Consider the following 19,358-nt stretch of genomic DNA (forward strand, 5'->3'; position numbering starts at 1 on the left):
ATAATTGGGACAAAAGTCGGCAGGTAGCCAGTAATATCAGCAGCCCTTTCTCCCACTGGTCTGTGACTGGACTTCTGTCCACAGAGAGAGATAAACTAAAGGAAATCGAACTGGCTCTGTCATGAAACAGGCCTCAGGAAAATGTGGCCTGATACATTTGAGAAAACTCCATGTAAGATAAATTCCCAATTGAAGCTGAGCATTTATTCTGTAGGCTCTCAAGCGGCTGTGGAGCTGAGCGCAGATGAAGCATTCATCAGGATGGCTTTTTTTTTTTTTTTTTAGCGCAGAAGCACAGAATCAGCAGCCCACGGGGAATACAGAGCTCAGGAGTGTGTGGTCAGCTGGAATCAGAATGATGGGTTCCATCTGGTCCTCACACACCTGCCTATATATATATATATATATATTCATATTAAATATATACAAAAATTTAAACAGATTTTATAACGTACTTTAAAATGTATTACAATGTATTTTGCATTCTGCAACATTTTATGAAATATTTGTGACAGATCATATGACTGAAAAAAAAAAGGTCAGATGTTCTTGCTTCTACCAAAGCACAAGATGCCCATTGGAGCATTCTCAAATCAGGCTAAATTTACACAATAATTTAAAATTTATTTTTTGTAGCAAAAGGGTTTTTCATTTTCAGATGTCTAACTGGATAGATAGAGTGACGGACGGACAGGCAGACAGACAGACAGACAGACAGACAGGCAGATGTGTACAAACACAATCTGAGTTATATTAAAAAAATATCCTGACTCTTCCAAGCTTTATAATGGGAGTGAATAGTACCTTAGATTTTGAAGCCCAAAAAAGCGCATTAATCCATCATAAAAGTAATCCATGCGGCTCCAAGGGGTTAATAAAGATCGTCTGAAGTGAAGCCATGGGTTTTTGTAAGAAAAGTATCCATATTTATAACTTTATAAACTATAATCACTGGGTTCTGGTAACGACTGTACGCGAGTCGAGTTCCGGCGGCGGAAGAGACCTCTGACCCAACGCATGACGTATTGACGGACGCGAAATAAAACAAACACCGGTCATGAATTAGAAGTCTAAACCAATCATTTTTTACACAGAAATGTAGAGGGCCTTCAGAAGGCCTTTATTAACCCCCTGGAGCCACATGGATTACTTTTATGACGGATGGATGCGCTTTTTTGGGCTTCAAAATGTAAGGTACCATTCTCTCCCACTATAAAGCTTGGAAGAGCCAGGATATTTTTAGTATAACTCCGATTGTGTTCGGCTGAAAGAAGAAAGTCATATACACCTAGGATGGCTTGAGGGTGAGTAAATTCATTTTCGGGTGAACTAACCTTTTAAATGTCAATGAAATATTTCGTGCTGTCTTTCTTCATAGAATTATTTATAAAACTGCTGGTGTTTTTGGCTAGAGTGCATTGAGATGTCAGTCTCCACTGCTACACGAGGCCTGGACTAAATCAAACGGAGGTTATCTTATAAGCACATGGTGGTGTAGAACATGTCTAAAACAAAGCCCACTGAACTGAACACATGGGAATGTTTCTAACTCTCATTCCCCTGGCTCCTGCCCAGCTCCTGCCATTGTTTTAGGGGCAGCTTGATGTGACTTCATACAGGATCTCAGTGGAACCTCTAAACAATATGCACCTCACCAACCCTCACAAGTGGAATGGACATAGAAAGAGGAACAAATGCAAAATGCCAAAGTACGCGTCCTACATGGGTTCATTGAGTTTGAGATGGTGACATAACCCAGGACCGCAAGTTCAAGTCCTGCCACTGGTTCTTCCATCACCCCTTCCCCCTCTCCACTTGACCAGCTCATCCAAAGAGAAGTGACATCCTAGTTATAGGAATGTAGTGGGTCCGGGCTCTGCCGGCTGAGGGCGGCTTGGGAACAGAGAGAGGCAGAGGGGCAGCTTCCTGGTGGGATCAAGCTTAATTAAGCCTAGAACAACAATTAAAGCCCTGTGGCTTTCATGAGGCTGAAACCCCAGCAATCAGCAAGCATGCTCCACTTCCCCTGGTCATTCTAACTGTGGCAGGTCTGCAGAGCATTGCACCACCAAGTCCACACAAAGAAACAGAGCCAACGGCTAAAGGTCAGCATCTTGCCGTTCAAAGACTTAAAATAAGAATAAGATTAAGGCTTCGTAAACATCCAATTTTTAAACTTTTACATTTGGACAGTTTTTGTACATCAAAATTTTGATGACCAGTAGGTCTTGAATCAAGTGAGTCATTGAATCATTTTGTCAACCGATTCATTCAAAACCATTGATTCATTGAGAATAAAAACTACTGCTGCGTCCCGATTCGCATACTAACCGTCCTAAATAGTATCCGAAATTTGAAATGAGTATTCCAAAGATACCCAGATGGTCTACTTTTCCAGTTAGAATCCAAAGTGCAGATCCGTGCACACTCTAACAGCTTATATTGCCCACAACCCATTCGATTCGGATTCCATTAGAACTACAAACAAATAAAAAGTGTTAAGATATTTATTCAATGTTATACACATTATATTTCATCAGCAACGACATTGTAACTTTTGTAAAGATATGTTTGGTTTGCTGATGATACATTAGATTCTAGAGAGCATTTGATTGGACAGAAGTCCGTGGTGATGTAATAAAAATCTGTGATCCATTTTAGCGGAAGTGAAAGACTAAGTTTTGAATGCTTATATCTCCTAAATGCAAATTTTGTTTTTGTTTTGTAACCAGCTTATTCATAACCTTAAGGCTAACATATTCATGCTAAAAGCTAAAAAACTTACATTTTGATTTCAGGAGGCCTTTAACTTTAACTAAATACATGAGGAGAGCTCACCGCATGAAAGACCCACGACTGGAAGATCAACGTGCTAATGTATTCTTCTCCGAATTGGTAGGAAATTTAATTAAATTGATTGATTGATTGACAAGGCAGTGACAGGATATGTAACTAAGCGACAGAAAGGTCGCTAAAGACACAATTATCACAAAGTAGCTTCACTCAAACACTCAACACATCTGCTACACTCAAAAGAATGTACTTTTTCGTTTTCATTAAATTTACTTATTTATATAATATATAATATTTGTATTTAGTCACTATTGCTGTGGTTCGATATTCAAAGCTAGCACAAGAACAAGAGGACTGCCGTTGGTTATTTGATCATAAAGTAGAGACTCGAATACCAAAATAATGTTGCATGAACAAGACAGTTTGAGAGTCAACGTTAAGTCTGTCAATCCCAAACATTCAATGGTGTAGCATGTGATAAAGATTATTGAATGACTCACCCAAAATACTGATTCATTCATGAACAAAACGGCACTGTAAATGATCATTTTCATTTTTCCGTACACATCATTTTTTGACATCTTTAAACAAAATAACTTCCCCTCCCTCTTGCAACGACATCTCTTCTCTTTTCTGATGACGTGTTTTTCGGTGAGGGTAGGACAACTTCACATGAGATCATCACAGCAATAGCAAACCACAACAATCCAACGATCCAATTGACCCTTCGCAGGGAGCTTGATTGACAGGTGATCTGACTAATCATACTTCGCCATCCGCCATTTTGTCCGACAAAGCAGTCAGGAGAGTTATTAATATGGGAGGATTGATTACCCCATTGGCAGATATTTTTTCTTGGTTTAAGCATGAGGTCACTAAACTTTGTTTAATGTTTCAGAAAAAAAGACTAAGGGCCAGATTTACTAAACATGGCAAATTAGCGTGAGAGCGCAATTGACCGCGATCTGTCACGACACATTAAAGAGCCACAAAACGGTATTTATTGTTTAAATTTCTTTTAAAAAATTACCAAATTTGAAACGTGAGACTTTGTTTAATGTTTAATTACAAAATTAACCTGGTCTGTCCTGTCTGTCAGCGTGTTGTCAGTCTCCTCTCTGCTCCGCGATGTATTTTTCACTGCGTGAGAACATGGTGTGGCGTGAGAGCGGCGTAACTTGTCGGGCACAGCGACAGTAACTAAGGGGGGCAGGTCTTTGCGAACGGTCTATTGACTGCCGATGGACAAAATCAAGAAGAAAAGACTATCTCACCTTCATTTTCATTCCCGACTTGAACCACTTGTTCACAGAACTGTTGCATAAAAGCTTCATAGAAGTGCCATATCGCAAAAACAGTACATCCTAGGCTAGTTATTTGCAGGATCCACTTATTTATCTTAATTGACTGTTTTGAAGCTATGTGCAAGAATGATTCATACTATTAATACAGCGAATGCAATTCTGACTAAACTCGAGTGAATGAGCAGGGCACAAAGAAAGTGTAGCAGTGAGCTGGACAGCAGGAATTATGATGTGTCATCCCGCTGAAGTTAAGTGATTGTGTTTCTGTGTGTGAGGCAAAGCTAAACAGTGTAGGTTCTATTGCAGCAAAACTACAAGTGCTCTGGCGTCCATCCTCCTCACCCCATCAAGAGACAAGTCTCAGAGTCTGACAGCCACTTAAAGCAATGATAAGAGACATATCTTACAGGGGAATGGATGACCTGAATTTGGACAGTGATAAATAGAGCACACCTCTCACAATCCTCAGTCTAATCAGTCTGGAAATAACTCACAAGTTATAATTTAGTTTCATAATTTAGAATGATTTGAGAAACACACTAGCATGAGGTTGTTTTTCCTTCTCAAAAACTCTGAATAAGGCGGTCACAAATTCATTCCTGGGGAATTTATGTTAGGGCTGTTGGGAAAGAAAACAGTGGTATCACTGCTCTGATGAAAAAAACCCCAAAGAAAAGCAAGTCTTGAGAGATTCTATACTCGCTGGATGTTGTTGGAGACGATTTACTTTTCAGATTCTCACACTGATTTCAGCTGACAGGTTTAACTGGGCTTCCCTAGGGGCCGACAATGATCTTGGTTCTGAGAAATGGAGATACAGGGAAAGAGAGAAAATGTACCATGGATATATGAACCCGTTAGTATTTACTCGTTTGTTCTTTTGAATAAGGGAGATCGGAGCCGTCACACTTTTTACACCAGTGAATATCTATATAGTTACATACCTTAAAGTTACAAAAAAGTCATTGAATATGTCCACCATTATTGGCCAAAGAAAAATGTACAGTTCTTTTAACAGACGTGACAACGTGCCCCATAGCAGGGCAATTTCTTTGCGATTAAGCCACAATTGAACTTGCCATTGAAGAAGCTTCTCAGCTAAAACTAAACGGCAAACAATTATAGAATGCAAAACAATTAATGAAATACAAACATTTTCATTACAAATTTGTGCAATTGTAGGCCTACATTTTTAACACAAAAATTTAAATATAATGAAATACAGCCCTTCTGAAAACCTCCCTGTGTGACAACTAGCGCCCAGTCTCCCATGCACTCTTTCTCGGTCAAACAAATTCCATACTTTTGCAGATGTTTGGTGTTATAACTGCACTCACTGATTAAAATTAAATTACTGGACACCTTGCTGATCTCAAGTGCAAAGGTTAAAACAGACTATATTACCCCTGGCTACTAGGGGTTATGGGGGCATGGTAAGAAAAACATGGACTAGCACTTGCAAGACAGCGGTATGAATGGGGCTTCACCAAAAATGCAACCGTCTGAAAGCAAACTCAAGACCAAAGTTAAACTCTCTTCCAGCCCTGTCTGATGCCAAAAACCACCACAGAACTATACAGACGCATTCTGCATCTAATTCAGTTTTAAGTATGGCAGTTTTGGTCATTTAGATTTTGGCCTATTTCAAAAAGAGGACTACAAGCTAATAATAACTGTACCATTTTGAAGAAGAAGCATCATTCTTGAGAACAACTATACAACTAAAAAAAAAAACTATATGAACTATCACTGGCCAGTGGTAATGGCATTTATCCACTGCTTCTCTGGTCACACTCAAGTCACAAAAGTTAAATGAATAATGTTGCAACACTTTTTAAGAATAATTTAGTGGACATGCAACTTTTTAAACACATGCTGTAATTATAGCATGGTAGAGGCTTCTGACTGTGGCTCGTGGCAGCAGTATCCTGATTCTTTAAATAGACTAGGCACCACAAATCATCTGCAGTGCTTGCGGTGAGTCTAATTGAAGTCCAGAAACCATTTGAACTGTCAGTGTCAAAGCAAGAATAATAAAAAGAAGCATTCAGTGGGCGTAAACACAGCATAATCTCGCATGACGCTGATATGAAAGGAAGAGCATCCAATGCTGAGAGGCAAAATGCTAATAATACAGTCTAATGGGCATCTTGCTTGGTTTCTTCTCTGTGTACTTTCTTGAACTCAAGGTAATTGCTGTCTTTAACTCTTGTTTTCTTCAGGTCATTTTTAAGTCTGTAAAAATACGCAATAAATACCACGTCCCCATTATAATTAATCAGCACACATATCAATATGAAATTGTAGGAATCAAAGTTTGATGACAAATGTTATCAAATATATTATACAGGTGCTAATATAGTAACTAATGTTCTTATTCTTTATAATGCGCAGCTTAATAATGTTTTTATTTTTTTATAAGTTATATGATACTGGCTGCATGTAGCATTAGTTTAACTCAGGTTGAGTGTGTTTTCAGTAGCCTAAACATATGCAAAAACAGACAGGTGAAGAGAGAGACGTGACAGTCTCACTGCGTCCCAAGTTCAGAAGTGGCTTAATGTTCAGCAGAAACAAACGTTTCAAACGGTTTTATATCGACCTTTCTTGAGTAGGCAACATATGAATACAATTTTGTCCTCACAAATGAAAATGAGACTTTAAAACTACATAAAAACTGGTTACCTCTCGTTGACATGATGCAGTAGGAAAAGCTGTGGATTTTCTTCCTGAAATAATGATGGTCGGCAATGTGCCTTTCGGATCAAAATAGGCTATAGTCCTCCGACTTCAGATAAACAGAAGGTGTGCGAGCTCTGTGTCCGTGAGCAGCGGAGCAGCTCGTGCGCTCGGCATCAGTGATCACCACCACAGCACGAGACGAGGCGAGGCGAGAGAATAACGGGAACCAGAGGCACACAATGGGCGTGTCCTGTGTGATGGACCGACTGCTGCACGGTATGTGGCTTCAGTTTGAGCTGAAGCAGAACATATTTTGAATAGCCACTGCTGTTTTTGAATATTGTTTTACTGACTTTAATCATTTGTAATGGGTTATATATAAGTTTTATAGGCATTTTATACATTTTCGACATTCTTTTCGACGATAGCCTAAATGTCACTGTGGTCAAGATCACATGCTGGTTAATTACACTAGACCTACGAATCTCATTAAAAAACAAACAAACAAACAAACAAACAAACAAACAAACATAATAATTAAAACAACTACAACGACGTAATAACAATAGCCCTAAGCCAAGATAAAAATAGCCTAGTCTATAAGAGATTTTTCTTAAATTCTGTAATATTGAACACAGAATTCAATATATTCTGTTCTTGTTTATCCTATCTAAAAACTGATACAGTAGCCTATATAGTGGTTAAATATCGCCATCATGTGGTAATTTAATATTTTACTGTGTCTATAAATTATAAGTAGGCCTCAGACCTATTAATAATTGACGATACACTGCTAGATTTTCCCCCCAATACGAGTTAGTAAAATACGAAGGGCAAAAATCTTTATAGACCCAAAGAAGCAGAAAATTAGGCTACATATTTTATGGAGAAGGCCCAGTTTTCCCTGCATGCGCGCACGCAGGCAGCACGCGATGTGATATGTAGTCAGCCGCAACTGATCTAGAGTCAGTTTTCGTAGATTTACATGCGGCTATGGGAATCAGATCCTGGCATTTGCAGTCCGTCCGGGGCAGGAATCAGTACGCAGTGGATTGAGTGAGATATTTCGATCTGAGGTCAAAAATAAAATAGGCTACTTCTTTTATATGCCTCTCTATTTGGAGGCGTCGTAATAGTCCTCGCGCCTGCAAGTTAAAAGAGTTTGCAGGAATATGCTCGATTATTTGTGCTGCAGCTGGGTTTTTGTCTGGGATATCATTGATTGAAATGTACTCCGGCAATATCAGCAATTGCAATTCTAACTGAGTGTTCTTTAATGTCTATTTGAAGGTGCTTACCAGAAACAGGTCAAAGATGACACAAACACAAACGATCTGCTGCTGATGTCGTCGGTCACTCTTGAAAGAACTACAAATACCGACACGTGAATGACGTCATCATTTTGCGCCGCGAAAAATCAAGAACAAAACAAGCATGGCTGGTGTGTCAACTTTACAGAACGGTTCATTATCCAAACTGCAGTCTCTGAATGGTATATTTGCCATCTATAAGAAAGAGGGTCCCACCTCAGCTGACGTGTTAAACGCACTGAAGAAGGCGCTTTTAAAAGGTAGGTGCGTATTTATGTTTTTGGACATCTTGTGTTGTTGTGATACATCCAGTTCATGTCACTCCTCTGTATTTGGGGATAAGATAGTCATAAGACAATTATCAGAATACTTTTTATTGTATAACGAGTTTATTCTTACACAGAGGCAGGTGTTGCAAATCCCAACCCTCGGAAAAGGAAGAAGCAACCTTTAAAAATTGGCCATGGCGGCACCCTGGACAGCAATGCTTCTGGCGTACTTGGTAAATATTATATAATCAAGTATCTTCTTCCGTTGTGAAACATGCAACAAATAAAAAAATACACCTAGAGCACCTATGAAGTCGAAGCAGCTGTTTTCACAGAAATGACGTATAAGAAAATATATGTCTTGTTGAAAAAGTGTATTTAGGATGTTTTCTTTCTAGTTTTTCTACTAGTCATATTACATAATATACAAAACAATATGATGTAATATAAAATATATACATCTTAAAAATAATGTTTTGCAGTGGTTGGAATTGGTGAAGGAACAAAGATGCTCACCACTATGCTTGCAGGATCAAAGGTAAGCATTTTCTGGGTTACATTTTGTTTACATGTCTTTCTACACTTGTCATTCCCATCTTTGATTACTGTTACATTTAATTCTATGGCATTTTTCATAGAAATACAGAGCTGTTGGAGAATTAGGCAAAGCAACTGACACTCTTGACGTCACTGGAAATGTTGTTGAAGAGAAGAGTTATGGTAAGAATCGTAATTTTGTGGCTGTTATGAGGGAATGTATCTAACAGAAGTCAATGTATAAAGCTAAGTAATAGGTTTTTTTTCCAGATCACATCACAAAAGAGGCTTTTGAGGAGAAACTGAAGCAGTTTACGGGTGAAATTATGCAGGTTCCACCTCTGTAAGTCAATTCATTCTGCTTGATATATAAAACACTCCTCATTGAGGTCTGAAAGAGTTGTTTCTTGATCTCATAGACATTCTGATATTTGCATTTAAAGATATTCAGCACTGAAGAAGGATGGCAAGCGCATGTCTGTCCTTCTCAAGCAAGGTCAAGAGGTTGAGGCTAAACCTGCACGTCCAGTTACAGTGTACAGTCTCTCTTTACAAGACTTCAGCCCCCCACTTTTCACCCTAGGTTAGTCATTTGGAAATATTTGATTGATTGTAGTACATGTATGTACTTTCTTATACACATAGCAATTCCATAACTACAGTATTTTAAGTCAGCATGAAACAGAAGTTGGATAGTGTTTTCTTCCATATTTTGATATGCGAGTGAAACAACTTCTCGAACAAGAATAATTGGACTTGATTTTGTCCATTGGGAACTGATTGGATCGTTGTGTTTTGCTATTGCTGTGATCTCTGATCTATTGATGTGAGTGACTGACAAGTTGCCCCGTCCTCATGCCAGTAAACGCATCAGAGAAGAGAACAGCTGTCACTGCAAGAGGGAGGGGATGTTATTTTGATTACAGATTGAGGACAAATGAAAAAAAAAATGTGCATGAATAAATCATTTATAATAAAAACTGCAGTATTCCATTAAAAATAAGAATTATACATTTTTATTTCATTATATTCATGACTTTAAGAGAGTTTTTTGAATATATTTTGTTGATAAAAAAAAATCATTTTATGTCATGCTAATCAGCCTGATTTAAACCTTTTCTTTTAATTTAAATGTACTATTTGCATTTACAGATGTGGAGTGTGGAGGCGGGTTTTATGTCAGAAGTCTGGTTGATGATCTGGCCAAAGGTAGAACTCTAAAGATTTTTTTATTCCTACATCCTAAATCATTTTTAATATTACAAAATGTTAATATTCCCCTCAAATGTTCATAAATGTTCTTAACTTGACATTTACTGTATAATCTTGAGTTTTACCCCTGCAGGTCTGTTGTCCTGTGCTCACATTAAAGAACTGTCCCGGACGAAGCAGGGTCAATTCACATTGGAAGAACACGCATTGAAGGAAGAATGTTGGACGTTGGCAGATATATCACAGGCTCTGCAGCCCTGCCCAAAGCCATCAGGGCAACAAAAGAATGCCAAGAAAGAAAAATCAAAGCAAACGCCTGGCCCATCTGAATCTAAGGGTGATGATGGAGATCACAACAGTGACTAAAGGTGATGAAATTGCCCATCTGATATACAAATGACATTCTCAGTGAGAGAATTGTAGGAAACTGCCTGGTCCGCTCTGATTCGATCTGGTCTCATTCAAATCCCTGTGCATCCATTTGCATGGCCATATATGGTTCTTGTAAATATGGATAAAACAGGTGGTGTCAATGTGTTGAAGTTGATGAAATTTTCTACAGTGCAAAAACCATTATCAAAGCCATTTTTGTTTTGTTATATTGTTTCAATTAAAAAAAAATACTAGTCCTTATGGTACCAAAATAAATAAATGATCATTATTTAGATTTTCAGATTAAGTTAAAGCTGCACTGATATCGTTTTGACAAACACCAGTTGGCACTCATTATTTAACTATGTAAGCCCAAAAGTGATGTAAGTACTAGGCTTTTCTTTTCTTTATATTGTTTTCATCACATATTGACAAGCTATTAAAGTTGATAGCGGGTTAGTGCGTCTTTTCACTTAATGAAAAATATATATATATTCTTGAAAATACAGTTATTTTGGTTTGCTAATAAATAAAATCTCATTTAATGTGTTTGTTCTGGGTCCAGCAAATGTTCCATTCTTATACATGATGTTTTCATGTTAGGTACAAAATTGAAAATCAAAGCAATATTTTTAATAGAAAATGTGACATGGAGTATTGCAAAGATTTTGATGTGTTGGGAAATAGCAATAAATTATTGATGCTATTTTCAGCATCATTACTCCAGTGTTCAGTGTATTTCACAGTTGAAAACAGTTCAGTACCTCTAATGTTTTTTGTTTTTTTTGGACACCATGATACATATTTTTCAGAACTATGTGATGAATATAAAGTTCAATAGAACAACGCTAATTCTGTTTATTGATATAGAAATCCTTTGTAACAATGTAAAAGTCTTTATTGTCACTTTTGATCAATAGAATGCATAATTGCTGAATGAAAGTATTAATTTCCTTTTTAAAAAATCTTAGAATACTGTCAAAAGTTTTTTCATTTTTAATAGTATTTTTATGTTCCTATCCATAAGGGAAAGTAATAATTTAGTGTTTTTGTAATTGTACACCTAAACCAAACCTAAACACATTAATAAAAATGTATAATTAAAATTGATTTCAGATTGGAAAGAAATATGCACCATTACACACACTGAGATTTATCTAAAGCAATATGATCATAGTCTCTTGCCGAATTGACAAATCTGTTTTTAGACTGTTTTTATGTTCGCAATGAGTGTACTTGGATACTAATCCTTCTTAGTCAGGGATTAAGATTCAACTCCTCTGCTCCCAGACTCTTGTCCACCCATACTTTAACCGCTTTAAGAACAAAGAGAAATCATGAGAAACCACTGTGTGAAATACAAACCCCACCTCCTCAGAGTCAATACAGACATCTGCATTGCCAAGGATTAACTAATAATGAATTACCTTCTGCTCATAATATAATTTTTCACTATAGCCATTGAACAGATGAAGAACATAAGAATGTAACAGTGCATTATAGCGCTGACTTAAGAAACAGAGCTGTGTCATAGCATGAGTAGCTTTCATTCACAGAGAACAGTACAGCTATACCGTATATTTAAAGGTTTACCACCTGGGGGCACTATAGTGCTTGGCTTATAGAAGGATTTATGGCATGCCTGAAGTGCAGGGCAATCGATCGTAAATCACCTGTGTTTTTGCACTTGACAATACATTATTTTACTATAGCGGGTCACTGGACAGTTGTGCCACATGTGCTCTCTGACAGGCCGGGACATGCATGTGCAGTTAATGTGGTGATCAGCTAATAGCCTGAGGATCTGATTCTTTCATTCCTGAAGGTCTGAGGATAAAGTGTCATGTTGCTCAGTGGGGCCATGAAAGAATGTAGAGCAGTGAATGTGTGAGGCAGCAATGTTCATAGACAGGAATATTGTGTAAATGTGAAAGTTAACATTTCTGCACATATTAAATAGGTGAAGCACATCAAATTAATATTGTTTATGATAAAGTGTTAAATGCCGTTCTTTTTACTTTAAATGTGCTTTTTAGCTTAATAGCATGGATACCCTTGTATTTTAACCACACAGCTCTCTTCCTAAAGTCAGCGATATAATGCAGTGTTACATTCTTCTGTTATTCATCTGTTCAGTGCCTGACTGAATGGGGCTGTTGTGACGGGAATTATGTAAAAAGAGAAGTCTGAGGTGTGAGAATCATCGCAAGAGGCAGTAATTATCTGTGGAATATCAAATTCCCAGCTGAATTGTGTGTTTTATTATGTGCATGTATAACAACTGGCAGATTTACAGTCGCATGAATATGTTATATATTTTTTTCATGGTGAAAATAAGACCCACCCTAGTATCTACACACGCACGCACGCACACGCACACACACACACACACACACACACACACACACACACACACACACACACACACACACACACACACACACACACACACACACACACACACACACACACACACACACACACACACACACACAAAAGATGGTTATCACACTGCATGAGATACATCCATGCTTTTTATTGCTTATATGCAATATCATATGTTTGTGGTACACCTAAACGCTTAAGAGAAGAACAAAGTCCATATTTAAGATGGAGGGAATCTGGGTCATAAAATCTAGTTAGTGGGGATGTAGAATCCTAATTTAGAATTAGGATGAAGTAGGCTACTCATTTAGCAAAGTGTTAGCAACATACGTTTTTACATTTAGTGCACTCAATATACTGGAGCATACGGGACTGTCCTTAGCAATTGTTACATTGTAGGTAAAATTAATAATCTTGTATCTTAGAAGTGCTTGCCATCTTGTTGTCTTGACTGGCTGTCAATGTTCCACATAATATACAATACAATCAACTTTATTTACATTGGAAATGTATGTTGGGGTTTCACACATTTCCTGAAAAATATTACACAATGCTTCTCAAGTACTGCAATGGACATTCTTAATGATGCACACACAGTTCCTCTGTCTCTTTAAATGTATCCCCTTCCCATTGCGCATGCGCGGACATCTCCGTGTTGAGTTTGCTCCAACCTGAGGAGCAGCCAGCCAGCGCGAGCTGCTCGTACTATGGGAGATTAAACGGTGGTCGAGGGGGCCAAAATTCGCACGCTGAGGGGTTTTCGGCGACCTGGGACGAAGAGGATATATATCTATATTGAGGGGCGACACTTTTGTCAAGGAGTTTATCACGTTGAGCCTAAGAAATAGCGAACAAAATGCGGATAACGGATAGTTGCCCAGGTTTTCCAAATCCCTCAGCGCAACGGACAACAGCAGAAACAACATCCATGTTACTCACTGCTGCGATCATAAAGGATGCCTTTTCCTCAGAAGCCTTCTCCATTTAGCTTGTTTTCACGTGGCATATGAACGTTTAGCCACGAAAAGCTCAAGGTTTGAAGGCTTGAAAGCACACCAGCAGTGTATTTGAGCAGCCAGCTGAATGTTTACGCTTTAAAATGGCTGCGGACGGGATCAGAATAAGACCGTTGAATAATATGATGCTTTAAAACTGGAAATACCCCATCTCTTGAGTTATGGTAATGATCTGTGAGGAAAGGTTTTTTTCAATGTTATGGGGAATTATTTTCCAGCCCTGTAACTGCAGGAGGTAACGTAGGAAATTCCTGCTCTTGTTCAGAAACACAATGAGGCGAGACAGTTGATTTAATATGTCTGTGTTTATGCTGATTTTATCTTATCACGCTCGGATCTGGAGGATTTCCTTTAAACGATTGCCTGCATTTCGGGATACGATCGCTGATGTTTAAGGAGTATTCATGATCTATAAGTGAACGGTTCCCCCTGCTGTTATAATTGAAACAATCTGGCCACCAGCAAGCACTGAAGGAAGGCCCTAAGATATTGATACCCAATTCAACAGGGCAGCATCCTTAAACCATGAATGCTGGGAAGAGGATGCTCAGACCTGAGCTGTTTCTGGTCAGACAGAGACTGCAGGGCATGCAGAGATATTTATGGCTCTGTGTGCTGTTCTCCCTGGTGCTGATATCAGACTGCTCTCCATCTAAACCCTGTGAGAAGAACTGTCTGTCAGGCAGGTGTGTGAACGGATCTTGTGTCTGTGATCGTGGATGGGTTGGTGACCAATGTCAACACTGCCAGGGAAGATTCAAGTGAGTATTTACTAAATCATTTAAGAGCATTAAATGAGGCATTTGTACCGGTTTTTAACTCTGGAAAACAGGGAAACATGATTGTTTTAAATAGGCAACATATATGTGATTTCTTTAATAGCTATTTTATTAAAATAACAAAGTTTTGTTATTGTAATTCTTTGGAACAAAGTTTTATTGTATGTTACTGATTGCTGGATTTTCATATTCTAGATAACTTGAAAGGGATTTTTCACACATGCACACCATCTGGTTAAAAACTGATATTAATATTTGCATTTGTTGTTTACACTTACTTTTACACACTGTTGTATATTTGTATTTTTTTTAAAATATTTTTTTTAAATAATTGTACAAACATGATCTGATGAGCGTTTTCAAACATTTACTATTGTCATTATTAATTCTGTGTTTTTTGTCTTCAAAAAAGGATGTCAAAGTTACTCTGGGCAGACATGATTTAGTTTTAAACGATCGTAGTGTGACAGCTGTATGATAAATGAAACTCTTGAACAAAGCTCCTGCACTCCTGTATCTTAAAATAGCATCCCGCTCTCATTGGGTGCAACAAAGATCTCCCTCTTCACTCCATCTTAGAAGCAGCTGAGAGGATGCTATTGGCATTTATAAGTGCTGTCACTCAAACTAAACTTCATACTGACACCCGGCCCTGTGTGACGATGGTTGAACGCAACAATAGCTGGATGAAAGGAAGTGGTCTCCGTTGATGCTTGGCCATTGTTTGCCTTTAATGCTGGTCCAGGTGACCAGGAAATACTAGGAAGACCAGGGAGTTAAATGACATTGTCATACTGCCCATTAGCTCTTGCTCCACGAGATGCATGAACAACAAAGGCTGTCACATAGACAAATAACAGTAAGTTGTTATAAAGATTGTCTGAATGGATACACGGGATATAAATTGTGCCTGGTGCACACCACTCTATTGTTTTGAACATGGCTTGCATGTTCAGATGTTGTTTATGAGGATGCAGAATTATTAATGAGATGTGTTAGGTTTCAGGCTCATAAACAACAATCTCCTTGCCATGATAGTGCTTTAATAATGTATAGAGACCGGTCTGTGTCTGTTCAAAGTTAAAATATAGCAACCTGCCTTGAAACTATGAATAAGTCTTTTAATTTATTTCTTGGGGGGGAAAAACACTTAAATGGACATATTGATCAAAGTGAAATATTAGCCATGTTTTTTCAATACCAATTATCAATGTCTAACCAATGAGACGTTCATTTTCAAATAGAGTCAACTTTGTGGTTAAAAGTTGGTGCTTGGGAAATTTCTAGAGCAGTAACTATGACGTTGCCTAAACTTCTTCTTGCTTAGAGATTGGTGGGGTTTCTGTGGTTGTGCCATCTAATGATGTAACTTCCTTCAGTTATTTTCCTGTATTGAAGTGGATTTAGACTGAAGATGAAACTACGTTAGTTTAAATTCCTGCAGATTATACTTAAAGTTATAGCAATTGCATATATATATATTTTGTAAAACATATATATATAAAATTGATTATGAAAATGTTTAAATGTTTTTCAAATTTGGTTGGTTTTGTCCTTAAATTATTATATAATAATTATAATAATATATTGTCTGTGTAAATAATTTTGAGTACTTTATAGTGCAATTATCTCCTATACTTGAGGTGCAATGGCTGTGTACCGGTACATGGCTTTTTTTTATATAACCTGTCATGTAGGTTTAGTTTCTCTTGAAATCTTTATAATAATTTGAGGATAGTTGAGGGGTTTGTGGTTATGCAATAGTTGCAACTCTGGTGGCTTTCTTAGTTGCACAGGTTAAATTATGATGCATGTCGGTGGAAGTTAACAAAATCATTGATGTAAAAAATGCAAAGGTGTAAAGAGTACCTGAAAACCAAGTAAAAGTACAGATGGATTCCATCATTGCTGTCAGGTGTGCCATGGAGATTTTTAAGAATATATCCTCATATCTCTATATTTCGTTTTCGTCGTTTTGTTTTATTTTATTTTTTTAAAAGCATTGCAATGCTATTGGTCATTATTCATGCCTTTACAAATAATTAACTTTTATGTCACAGTGTTTATTTGAGAAATATAAGGTTTTCTGCCTGACAGCAATGATATGTAGCCTAAATTTGTTTTATAATCACCAATAACATCATATAGCTTCCTAATCCTATATGACCGTATTGTTTCAACCTGACTTAAGCTGAAGTTTTACCTTAAACTAGCCTACTTTTAACATAATATCCAGTTTTAATATGCCCATTTCAAACAATTTCATTATTTTAGTGCTAAGTAGTGTCGTGGGATTTTTTTATGTGCGTGGCAAGAAAAAGGTTGGGATACACTGGCCTAAGGTCATTAGGCTATAATCACAATCTTAAGTAAATGTTAGCAAAACAAAGAGTCGCTCGCTGGATATATTTATGTGATAAATTCGATTGGGATCGACATCTTGAATAATAATGAAGATCTCACTATCTTCCATAATCATCTCTGCTGTAATGTTCTGTCTGTGTGTTTCAATACTAGAAAGTAGGCTATTCACTTTCTAGTAGAGAGGCGTCCTGATAAGCGTACGAGGAACCTGATTGGTTAAGCACAAAACAGGCCTAAACCTTTTTTTTCTTAATAATAAAAAAAAACTGTCTTTCAGAGTACTTTTATGTTTCAACAAAAGTGCTGAGATGGGTTGATTACTGATTTCCCAAACAGATTCTAGGCTATGTGTGTTTCAGACGTGTCACATAACAGAGTTTTGTCACATCCAAAACGTTGGTTTTTCCTCATTATACTTTACACAATTTTTTTTATATTTTAAACATTGATATTTGAATGTTCAGTTAAGACCCCTTCATCATGTTGATATCAATATTTATTAGGGGTGTCACGATTCTCCAAATCCTCGATTCGATTACATTTTCGATTCTAAGGTCACAGTTCGATTCGATTCTCGGTTTTTACTTTTTTTTTTTTAAAGCACAGGTTGCTATGCCATTTTTAGACCAAACTTTTATGCATAATATCTGACCTTTGTTCGCAATGTACCACACTACATTGTCAAATTTTAAACATTTATTAAGAACATAATGTAACAATACTTATATCTTCAGTCAATTGGAAACTTAAGCAAAATAACCTGCGATCTAGTTTCTCTTTTGTAACTGCAGTCTTCTTCACAGAAGATGACATTCAAGTTCACAACAAAACAAACAAACAAACAAACAGTTTAACAGATAAATCTATGCGTCGCGCAGAGCCACGTCTTTAAAATTATAACACTTTATTCTCTGAGTGTACACACACAAACACACACACACACACCGGCGGCGCCATTCGCCGTCTGTCCGCGGCGCCAGCAACGGCTCAGGACCTTGTTCAAAATTAATCCTGCCGCACCAGAGAGCGCCATTCACATAGTTTTATATTAGCCTACATTTATTATAAATGAATACATTTTATTTACATTTATTTGTCTCAAATCGTCGTTATGACTTTGCTGCAATATACATGTTTAACATTCATTTACAGAAATCAGCTGGTTGAATGAAAATGGCTGATGTTATCGGATTTTCAGGATACATTCAGTTAACGGACGCTCTCTGAGATAAAGTGCAGACTAAGCAACGTTGTACAGTAGCCTCATAAGATAGACATGATCTTAATTCCATAATGTCCTTAAACATAATATTGCAGGCCACATGAAAGTGCGCGTCCGGTGTACGATACCTCGAGTTGTCATAGACGCGCCGCGGCGCTTCTCGACCGGTGTGTGCGATACCTCGAGTTGTCAAAGACGCGGCGCTTCTTGTCCGGTGTGTGCGTGACTCGCAGCATTTCAACACGCGTTTTTTTCTGCTTGACAAGCCGACCGAACGTGACATGGGGGCGTGGCAGCATCGACGATTCCATTTTTTAATTCGATGATCGAGATTGTGACTTAATTTCGATCGATTTCGATTTAAAATCGAAATCGTGACACCCTTAATATTTATACATTAGACATAAAAGTTCACAGACTTTAAAGAAAATGTACAGTCTTCTGAAAATTATTGACTTCCATATTATTCCATTTCATAGTATAAAAAAATTATGATTTGGTTATTCTTCAAAATATCTTCTTTTGTGTTCAGAAGAAAGAAATTCATACAGGTTTGGAACAACTTGAGGGAACGTAGGCTAAATGATGACATACTTTTTTGGCGGAACTGTCTCTAGTAACTAATTACATTTACTCAGATACTTTACATCACTGATAAAATAAAATACAAGAAAAATTACTTTTTCTTGTATTATTTTTCTTTTCTTGTTTTTAACCTTTTCACCCTCTTCATTTTTGAAACGGTCCTGCTGTGATAAATGCATTTTCAAAGTACAAATATTATATTTAGTATCTCCATCAATATGAAGTCATACAAGATGAATGCATAATAATTATAAAATAATTAACTAAATGTTTTCAAATGGTTTTAGAATGAGTATAATATTTAACACCACAGGACGTGTCAGTTTCCCAAACGTACGGCAACTACCCCTGAGAACATCTGAGATATGTCTGTGGTGTCTAGACTGCTGTAAAGTTGTTGGTGAAATGACTTGGTATTTGGATTAAGCAAAGCCCGTCGACATGATCTGTGCACTATTTTTAGCTTGATCTTTATAGATGACTATCTGAGGTGCTATGTAAGCTACATCATCTTCATCAAACAAGCCT

At 37.4% G+C, this 19,358-nt stretch overlaps 2 protein-coding genes across 4 annotated transcripts in view; both read left to right on the forward strand.

Moving 5' to 3' along the window:
- Nucleotides 1-6,929: 6,929 nt before the first annotated feature.
- trub1 (TruB pseudouridine (psi) synthase family member 1) lies at nucleotides 6,930-11,663 on the forward strand. Of its 3 annotated transcripts, none has more exons than XM_079596221.1 (9): nucleotides 6,930-7,055; nucleotides 8,070-8,349; nucleotides 8,493-8,591; nucleotides 8,841-8,896; nucleotides 8,997-9,078; nucleotides 9,166-9,238; nucleotides 9,339-9,478; nucleotides 10,048-10,104; nucleotides 10,241-11,663. In XM_079596221.1, exons 2-9 carry the CDS (start codon nucleotides 8,214-8,216, stop codon nucleotides 10,471-10,473), a joined length of 876 nt encoding a protein of 291 aa, XP_079452347.1. In that variant the 5' UTR covers nucleotides 6,930-7,055; nucleotides 8,070-8,213; the 3' UTR covers nucleotides 10,474-11,663. The 3 variants fall into 3 exon arrangements, with proteins under 3 accessions (XP_079452347.1, XP_079452346.1, XP_079452345.1); XM_079596220.1 differs by lacking the exon at nucleotides 6,930-7,055 and adding an exon at nucleotides 7,694-7,855; XM_079596219.1 differs by lacking the exon at nucleotides 6,930-7,055 and adding an exon at nucleotides 7,748-7,835.
- Nucleotides 11,664-13,516: 1,853 nt separating this feature from the next.
- Nucleotides 13,517-19,358, forward strand: part of atrnl1b (attractin-like 1b) — an 86,993-nt gene continuing 81,151 nt past the window's right edge. Inside the window, exon 1 of the mRNA XM_079595268.1 lies at nucleotides 13,517-14,641. Within this exon, the coding sequence (XP_079451394.1) occupies nucleotides 14,406-14,641 (236 nt within the window). The 5' untranslated portion in view covers nucleotides 13,517-14,405. The remainder of the gene's footprint in view (nucleotides 14,642-19,358) is intronic.

Source organism: Phoxinus phoxinus (assembly GCF_949152265.1).
Source record: "Phoxinus phoxinus genome assembly, chromosome: 21".
NCBI classification, from domain to species: Eukaryota; Metazoa; Chordata; class Actinopteri; order Cypriniformes; family Leuciscidae; genus Phoxinus; species Phoxinus phoxinus.

Coding starts and splice junctions, on each gene's coding strand:
- trub1 (XM_079596221.1), top strand. CDS start 8,214: ATGGCTGGTGTGTCAACTTTACAGAACGGTTCATTATCCAAACTGCAG. Junction 8,592..8,840: donor CAATGCTTCTGGCGTACTTG/GTAAATATTATA, acceptor AATGTTTTGCAG/TGGTTGGAATTGGTGAAGGA. Junction 9,079..9,165: donor TGTTGAAGAGAAGAGTTATG/GTAAGAATCGTA, acceptor TTTTTTTTCCAG/ATCACATCACAAAAGAGGCT.